The 9,297-nt window shown below is 37.9% G+C and overlaps 1 protein-coding gene across 2 annotated transcripts; it reads left to right on the plus strand.

The window, feature by feature from the left end:
* Positions 1-4,781: 4,781 nt before the first annotated feature.
* On the plus strand, positions 4,782-7,113 carry mibp2 (muscle-specific beta 1 integrin binding protein 2). 2 transcript variants are annotated; one of them, XM_063484467.1, is made up of 8 exons: positions 4,782-5,047; positions 5,442-5,532; positions 5,730-5,778; positions 5,998-6,187; positions 6,271-6,342; positions 6,433-6,539; positions 6,644-6,734; positions 6,824-7,113. In XM_063484467.1, exons 1-7 carry the CDS (start codon positions 5,022-5,024, stop codon positions 6,727-6,729), a joined length of 621 nt encoding a protein of 206 aa, XP_063340537.1. In that variant the 5' UTR covers positions 4,782-5,021; the 3' UTR covers positions 6,730-6,734; positions 6,824-7,113. The 2 variants fall into 2 exon arrangements, with proteins under 2 accessions (XP_063340537.1, XP_063340598.1); XM_063484528.1 differs by lacking the exons at positions 4,782-5,047; positions 5,730-5,778 and having other exon boundaries at positions 5,436-5,532.
* Positions 7,114-9,297: the final 2,184 nt, after the last annotated feature.

Genomic DNA, 9,297 nt, shown 5'->3' on the forward strand with positions numbered 1-9,297 from the left:
ATTGAAATTGAGGCTTTTCGGGAAGCAATGAGAACCACAACCTTTAAATCCACCAGATGACAGTCATATGTTTTGGCTGTAATGTGGAGCTCAAGTATATATGTAGCATCTACTTACTTAAAACAAAGCATTTTAAATTCTTATCAACATGACATTCATGCCTTAATTTCACATGATCGCCTGTCTGTATCACACAGCCAGGCAAAATAATAGATTTCCTTGATTTCCTGAACTCAGTGTGAATAACATGCAGAAAATTATTTTCAAAGGCAACTTAATTAAGCATGAAGAATGCAGGGTGGCAAAGCTTTGACCTCTGAAAATCTGAAATGAAATATTATGTGTGAACAGTGAGAAGAAAGCAGAAAATTCAGTGTACATTCACACACCCCTCAGTATCTTTCAGGTGTATGAGGCATTTGTGTTTGAGGCAGTGCAATATTTGTTTTGACTGTGAGTCAGCATCTCGAGTATGGTTGGGATCATGTTGGGAAGTTCAATAACAAAAACTTCACCTAAAAACTGTTAAATGTCCTGTCTAAAATTTGGTACAGATAGAGTAAACAGCAGCATTAACAGTAAGGAAACATCATGTGAAATATTGTTTTTCCCTTTTAAGCAGCCTTAAGGTTGTCAGTATCTTGATCCTCAGCTCCCAGCTTTTTCCCCATTATCTTTTTTTCCAGGTATATCTTTAATATGATAATATAAAACTGTCATTCAACCATAAAACTTTATGGGTGATTTAGCATGAATGCCTCCTTTGATGTTACAGTCAGCACTTAAGAGCAAAACACATAAAACTTGAATGATCTGATTAATTTTCTGACGGACATAAACTTATAACTCTTCAACTCCCACCTCCAGCAGAATTTTAACAGCTTTCCAAGGGAGTTTGGAAGTGGGAGCTAATCCCACTCCTCGTCCTCCTGCCGCCCCTTGATTCCACATTAGACAGGTGTCACAACAGGTGTTGATTGTATCTCCGGTGTTTGATCCTTTGAGGAATTTCCTCTGCTTTGCCACACGGTGGAGTCAGTGTAATACAACACAAGGACTTTTGCAGACAAAACAAGCAACCCCAGTCATCTCATAAACTGCTCACATAGGAATTGAATAGGAGAAAGGGAAAAAAAGGAGGAAATGACCGTTTTAGATCCCAGGCAATCAGTGAATCAACAATCAGATATAAGTCATTAAATGTTAGACAGAAAACCACCTCCAAAGAGTGCCACCTTCTTACTGCTTTTCTTTGTGAAACTACTTTCTCTGTACACAAACATCCTTTTTATGAATCCCTCGTTAAATGGAAATAGGGCATCCTATTGTGAGTCATTTTATATAAATTGGTTTGTTTGTATAAAATGATCTAAAACCTGTTTTTCTGTTGAGTTACTGGTGCCCGAAACTGACCCGAAAGCAGAGCACTGTGTGTTTGGCAAGCTATGGCATCTAATGTTTTATAGGAAAGGAAAGACACAAAGAGTGCAGTTTTACAGCCATGTGTATAAATGCCTCTAAATAGAAACAAAACAAAGGCGGTGGATAAAATTTGACCAAATATGAGGCTGCAAGTACACAAATACTTGGTTTGTTGGCTTTACAATGTGGACTATTAATACTCTACCTTGCATAACAAGTAATTCTTCACAAAAACATGCATTAGGTGGATTCATTCATTTTGTTCTCACATTAGAGCCAACAGCAGAATATGCAATATAGTTCCACTTCATGGTTCTTTGTAATGGCTTTATAGCAATTTTGTTTTGGGGAAAAAATATCCTGTTTCCAATACAGGTGCTAATTGCCTTGCAGGTCAGGTTACGGTAAATTGTAATTAGCCAACATTATACAGCAATCTGCCAATACAACAATGTGAGAGAGATTTTACTCTGAAAACCTAAATATACGCCATGCCTCAGTAGCTTGTAGAACCACCTTCAACAGCAACAACTCGAAGTAATGGTTTTCTGTATAACTTTATCAGCCTTTCACATCACTGTGGAGGAATTATGGCCCACTCTTCTATACAACACTGCTCCACTTCATTGAAGTTTATTACCATTACTTATGCATGCCTAAGTCTTGCCACAGTATTTCAGTTGAGCTGAAGTCTGGACATCATTTTCTGCCATTCTGTTGTAGATTTCCTGCTGTGCTTGAGCTCAAGTCCTGTTAAATGACCCAGTTTTTTCCAACCTTTAGTTGTCACACGGATGGCCTCACGGCCTACAGATGAGTTTGTGGTCAGCTCAATGACTGGAAGGTGCCCAGGCCATGTGGCAGAAAAACAAGCCCAAACCATCACCACTCCACCACCATGTTTAGTTGGTATTGTTGTTTTGTTTTGTTTTTTTTCAAATATGCTACCGTGCATTACGGCCAAAGATCTGCACTCTGGTCTCATATGTCGAAAGGACATTGTTCCAGAAATCTTGTGGGTCATTGTCATGCAACTTTACCAGCTCTACTGCCGTGTTCTTTTTAGAGAGAAGCGGCTTTTTCCTGGCAACCCATCCAAACAAGCCAAACAAGTATTTTTAGTGAAATTAGTCATGAACTTGAACATTTAACATACAAACCAAGGGCCTGTAGAGTGTGAGATGTAGCCCTTCTTTCTTTGAGTATTGCACGATCGGACATCGGGGTGAAAAACTTCTGAAACTGACAGAATTTGTGTTTTTATAAAGGCGCTCACACTTTCTTATCAGCTAATCAGTTAATTAAGTGCATTTGATTATCAGCACCTGGCTGCTACTTGTCCACCTAATTCCTGTGGAAGCAGCAAAGATGTACTTAGTATCTTTTTCATGTAGAGCTGTTTTTCAGAGCACAATAGACTATAAAATAATATAATGACAATGATACAAAACTAACAAATATATTTAGGGTTCTAAACGTATGCATAATTTAACAATTATCATTTTACCGTAATTTTTAGGTTAAAGGAGCATTTTCATATTGTGCTACATTTGCCTAGCAACATGAACATTTGTTTCACTACAGGCTGCTTTTGTATACATGAGAGGACTGTAACACAGCAGTCACACAGCTAGAAGTGACTTCTTCAGCATTCTAGTTATCTATATTTTGTCAACATATAGATAACTAGAATACCGGTATCTCTCTGTGTAATACTCAGAGAGAATTTTTTCTATGACTTTTGGTGCAGATGTAGTCTCAGTATCAGAGGAGGTGTTGATTATTTGACTCCTGTTGACCTTGAAGAACACAATTACACCATAAAATGAAGGCTTTGTTGCTGATTCCTCTTCTTCAAGAAATTCATGAAACTCTCAGACTCCAAGCTGCCAGAATATAGCTCTGTCAAGCTATAAATATAAGTCTTACAAGCTGAACTGAATTCCACACTTGGCCACTTGCTCTTCATAGTTGAGGTTGTAAGGCCTAACACAGGCAATATTTTGGTGCAACCTCAGGAAACAGTGTCATGGAGTTGGTTGGGAAGTTTCAAAACAAAACAGAAAAAGGTCAGCAGCATACTGGCCAAAGTAACACCACAGCAATGTGAGTGTGTAAAGACACACTCACATTGCACATTTTATATTTATTTATTTATTTATTTATTTATTTATATATGTACAGCATTGTGCATTGCGATTAAACCAAGCCGCAAAATGCCACGAGGTTATGAAAGAAAATCTGTAAAAGAAAGCGGCAAATAATTGGAAAGTTCATCTTCCACCAGTTGCCCTAAAGTCACACATCTGTCAGCCCCAGTTAGTCAAAGAGCCTCTGTCTTCTCTGATTAGATAAGTGAAATGCTACCAACGAGGCACTTTCTGTAAAGTGCTTTCTGCCTTTATGGTGATTTTACACCTTCTATAACTCAGTGAAGTGGCATAGTGTGCACTAGGACTCTGTATATCATATCTTAAAGGTGATGATATTGATTATGCCATGGTGCTCATGAGAAAAATCAGGAATTCAGTGGAAAGCGTTCATATGACTTGTAGCTGATATTATATCACAGTGCTGTGCAGAAGTTCATCTAAGTTTGACCCTTTACAATTAGTGCACATGTGATGCATCAAAAGGTTATGCTGGATTAAAAAAAAAGTATCACTTCTGTCACCTCATTGTTACCATGACCAATTATTTTAAAATAGTTTTTTGTTATTTTAATTGTTGGTTTCATTGTCATTTCATTGTGCATATCATTTTAAATTGCTGTACTAATGTAAACTGCTTTTGGACTTTGAAATGGGCCTAGAAATAAAACGTATTATTATTTTTATTATTTTTATGTAAAAAATTGTGAAAGGGGCAGTAACATTAAAAAGGTATGCCTTCCTGGGTCCTGTAATAACTCTGTAACTAACTAGACTTTCCTGGTGTGAGATAATGTTTCTTCTCGTGATTAAAATTAAATGGCACTTGCCTTGTAAAGTTCAAAGCACTAAAAGAATACATTCGAAAAACCTAGCAGCAGTGTCTATTTCCATAAAATAGGGATTTGAGTAAAAAAAAAAATCCTTCACCAAGCTTGTGAGCAGTTTCATGTAGGAACCTTTTCCATCGAAGTTCACAATATTAGCGGCTCGCATTCATGATAGCTGTGACGTCATGTAAACATTAATATAGCTGATTAAATTAAGATGAAATAGCATAGTTTAATCAAATACTGCAGACCAGAAACAGTTAAATTAAGATTAAAATAAAGAAGTTGACGCTACCTCTATTCCGCTTCTGATTGGCTGAGAATAGAAGCGCTTACGCCTCCGGCCAACTCGAAGTGTTTAAATAGCCAATCGCGTGGCTCTCTCCGGTATGTGTAGAAGCGACAGAGAACCGAGGTCCTCTTTGGTGGAAGACCGTGTGCGCGTGACAGCCCGTCTCCTCCGCTCTTACCTTACTCACTCAACCCAAGTACCATGGAGGAATCAAGTAGTTGACGTTTCCTGCTGCAACCTTCTCTTTTTAAGCTTTCTTCTCGTCTGATCACTGTGCTCCTGACCCGGTTTTATTGACGTTTTGACCTCTCGGCTACTTACGGAAACATGAAGTACATCATCGGCATTGGCGGGTGAGTACTAGACGATGAATGGCTAAGCTAAGCTAAGCTAACCAACCTTGTAGGCCTTGTAAGGCCGTCACACGTGGGGACGGCAGTCATTACATCCGGTATGGCTTTTTTATCGAGCCGTAACGTTATAACATTTCGATTGCCACCCATTGGGTTCTGTAAAAATTAAACTAACCATGTGGTAATTTATGAATAATAGCTAACGTTGTAAGCATGTAATATAGCCGAGTACACCATGCACCCGGCAGCCCTGACATTACACGTTAAAATGCATTAGATGAGTAATTAACGCGGAAAATATGGCTGCCTATTACCTTAAAATGATCCTGCAGCCCATGCCCTGTTTTCCATCAACCACACTTCATTCATTTTTATTCCCTTTCTTCCCCTGTAGTGTAACCAATGGAGGGAAAACCACCCTTACCAACAGACTGATCAAGAACCTGCCCAACTGTTGCGTGGTACATCAGGATGACTTCTTCAAGGTGAGCCACATGCATATCTTCGCATCTTTGAATTTTGGATATAGTTCACCAAAGAGACTGCTCTGGGTAGCAGTTTGACACAGTGTATTTTAAAAAAGCAAACAAACAAAAAAAAAAAAGCTATCAGAGCCTTCCATATAGCAGAGTGTAGCATTAGTGGAATGTACCTGGGTACATCTCATCAATGTATGTTTCAGCCCCAAGATCAGATTGAAGTTGGTGAAGATGGCTTTAAGCAGTACGATGGTAAGCCTGGGTTTTTATGAAGGGCTTTGTGTGTGGGTGTCTGTGCTTTTGTGTTTTGTGTGTATGACTCAACCTTAATGTTGTGTTTCATTCCTAACGTGCATGCAATGTAAACGAAATCTGGGAGTTTGAACATGTGTTTCTCACTTGTTTTCTTTTTTGCAACTTTCTGCACACTTCTATTTTTTTCTTCCTTCTCCCCCTCTGCCATCTCTTCAGTCATCACTGCTCTGGACATGGAGGCTATGATGAGTACCATCTATGCGTGGCTGGAGAACCCGGTGAAGTTTGAGAAGTCTCATGGCGTTAATAACACCCTGGATTCTGAGATCGTGCCAAAGTCTGACAGCAAGGAGGATGAGGAGACTCACATCCTTATTGTGGAAGGCTTCTTGCTTTACACCTACGAGTAAGAATCTGTGCTTGGCTACATGTGAGTTAAGTGCTTGTTCTAGAAGTCAAATGACACCAATTCATCTCTACCTGTTGCAGACCTTTGATCGACGTGCTGAACCAACGCTACTTTATTTCCATCCCATATGAAGAATGCAAAAAGAGGAGGTGGTAAGTGCTCTAGTGTTGTTCTTCACATGTGTTTGCCATCCAGGCAGCTGTAGCTTAATCTTTTTAAACCGGTCTTGTGTCATTCTGCAGCTCAAGAAACTACCTGGTACCAGACCCACCTGGCCTTTTTGACGGCCACGTCTGGCCCATGTACCTGAAACATAAGAACATCATGGAGGCATCAGCTGTTGATGTTGGTAAGTTGATTTCTTTTTTTATTAATGTAAATGTTGTAACCATGTGTGGTGCTTTGTCACATAAACACTGACCACACTGATTAAATGTCTGTATCCTCTTACAGTGCAGCTGGATGGAACCAAGTCAAAGGAGGCGCTGTTCAACTTTGTCTATGGCGACATCCTGAATAACATCCAGAAGTCTCTCTAACAAAAGTATTAAAATCCTCTAATTATATAGCAACAAAAAAACTCTTTTATATGTAAACTTCTGTTACTGATTTCGTGTACTTTCTGTGTTGCAGATCATCTGATTGGCTAAAAGGATCATATAATCAATCTGCAAGCTGAAGACCGCCTTGCCTTAAGTTTCCACCTGGCAGCTCATTTATCAGAGTGCTATGTTTTTTTTGTTTTGTTTTTTTGTTATTTTGTAAATGTTTACCTTTCAGCATATGATGCTGGCATGATTTTATATCGATCATATTTATTGCTTTGATACGGAGTACACTCCAAAGAGAATTGATGGATTTGTTAACAGGATGGTTGCACTCAAGTTGCGTATGTCAATAAATGATCCTCCTGCCAATTACAACGTGTACTGATTATTTTTAGAACACGACACTCCCACTTCAGCTGTTGCAAAATGTGAATTCTGAAGTCTTCTTTACCTTTAAATTGTTTTTTTAAAATATACACCAGGAACATTGTGTAGCTGCTTAGATGGGCACATTTAGCTTTCTCTATCTTCCTCCCAGGCAACAGTTGGTGCAAACGATAAGAGTTACTCGCCTCGTGAGTTCAGCTTTTGAGTACAGGGCTTATCCAATTTCACACACATTTGGACTCTTCTTTAGAAGTGGTTGATACAGATTAAACTCAATTACATAACTTTGAAGTTTTACTGATTAAATGGGTTCGTGTAACACAGATCGCATGAATAAATGGCTGAAAACAGTAGTTGCATTTAGGAAAAAACGTGCGGTGTCAGATTGGACAATGGTGTAAAGCACACAGATCATGTTTTTGATCATATGCATAGTTTATTTCTTAAGGACATTAGTGAGCTGAGGTTGTTTTAGAAGTGTTTTTGATGATAAAAAATATATGCACTATACACAACAGTCACTAAAGCACTATGCATTTTTTTACTTATGTCCTACTAAAATCTTAAACATCTTGTCTTATGACACCTGTGATAAAAAGAAATATTTTAGAAATGTAAATGACCAGTAATGTTATTTATTAGGAAAGCAAAATGAATGTATCTTGTTATATCCAAATTTGAGGCAACACATTGGACGCCTCATAGAAAAACTGGTAATTGCCAGTACTGTTATTTTAGATGCTGTATAAACCTTACACTTGGTGATGGGTAATTGGGCCCATTCACTCATTTTTAAAGTTTTTATACCTTATCCTATAAACAAACTTCAGTTTTCCCCCATGTTTAGCAAATGTAGGAAATTTGATGTTATTTTCCAGCTTTTATAGATGTGTCACAATTATATAAAAACTCCAACAAAGAATAAAAACCCATGACTGAGTTTAAACAAGTAGTGCTAAATACACATTTACAGAAACATCGACCTTCAAATACAGACCCCTACAGACTGTTAGCTAATACAGACTGTTAGCTAATACAGACTGTTAGCTACGTTTAAAGATTTCGAATGATACCTATTTAATGTGCACTTTGAATAATAAAAATAGGAATAATAGAAATTGTGTAGCCATATATAGACTTAACCCGCATCTTTCTATGTAATTTTTTTGAAGCAAAAAAAGATGTTCCCTAAAAGTTTCAGAAAGTTTTCCTTTTGCTTTTGAAAATTGAAAAGGAAAAACTCGAGAGAAATGATATGAATCATTTCCCTAATGTTTTATAAACAGGCCTATATAATGTGCACGAGTCAGTATAGAGTGATGTACTTTTATTACAGCTGATGAAATCTAATTCAGCAGATGAACTATCTGAACCATGGGTGTGTCCTCTGGGCCCCTCTGAGTCACTCCACACGTTATGTAATGTGGCTGAAGGAATGTATGGAGGCATTATGTAGGTCAGAGAAATGTGAGAAGTGCTTTTTTTTCTCTTTGTCAGTGTCTAGTCGTCGTCTTATCATTTGCAGTTATTGTGCAGAAAGCTCCTTTTCAATATGCTTTGGATTGGTTAAAAAATATGAATCATTGTACAAGAGGAGCCGTTTACCCTGATGTTAAACTAACCTGCCTTTTGAAACAAACTAAATTATATTTTTAGATCTGTCGTCATAAATCTTTTCCCTTTAGTAGTCACTGTTTCCCCAGTGTCCAGTGTGTTATTGTGGAATGAAACAGACATGTTGATATTATACTACAAGCATGCATGAAGGCCCGAGAGCATGGTACAAAGCAGCTTTTATGGTTCTTTGAGGTTAAAAAGCAGCTGCACTGAACAATCCCAGAGGAGGTGAATTAGGCTCTTACAAGCTGTGTGTTAGATTTTATTAAAGATTTCATGTTTTATTGTTGTATTTATCGACATTGATGGTCTCCATACACTCTTCAGTCTGCTTAAACTTCCCCCCATTTTGGTTTTGATTGTTATGATTTTTTTTTCACCGAAAAGCTTCATACATTCATTTAGAATATTTGATTTATGCCATTTAAACTTCAAAAATATTCTTTGCTTCCATTCTTCCTCCTACTAGAAGATCAGTGCATTCAAACCAGTATGTTCAAATGTTCTGACGGGGGCATTGAGGGGTCAGAGAGAGAGAGAGAGCAGGAGAGATAG

This window comes from Pelmatolapia mariae, linkage group LG1 (assembly GCF_036321145.2).
Source record: "Pelmatolapia mariae isolate MD_Pm_ZW linkage group LG1, Pm_UMD_F_2, whole genome shotgun sequence".
Classification (NCBI taxonomy): Eukaryota; Metazoa; Chordata; class Actinopteri; order Cichliformes; family Cichlidae; genus Pelmatolapia; species Pelmatolapia mariae.

Coding starts and splice junctions, on each gene's coding strand:
- mibp2 (XM_063484467.1), top strand. CDS start 5,022: ATGAAGTACATCATCGGCATTGGCGG. Junction 5,533..5,729: donor ATCAGGATGACTTCTTCAAG/GTGAGCCACATG, acceptor TGTATGTTTCAG/CCCCAAGATCAGATTGAAGT. Junction 6,343..6,432: donor GAATGCAAAAAGAGGAGGTG/GTAAGTGCTCTA, acceptor GTCATTCTGCAG/CTCAAGAAACTACCTGGTAC.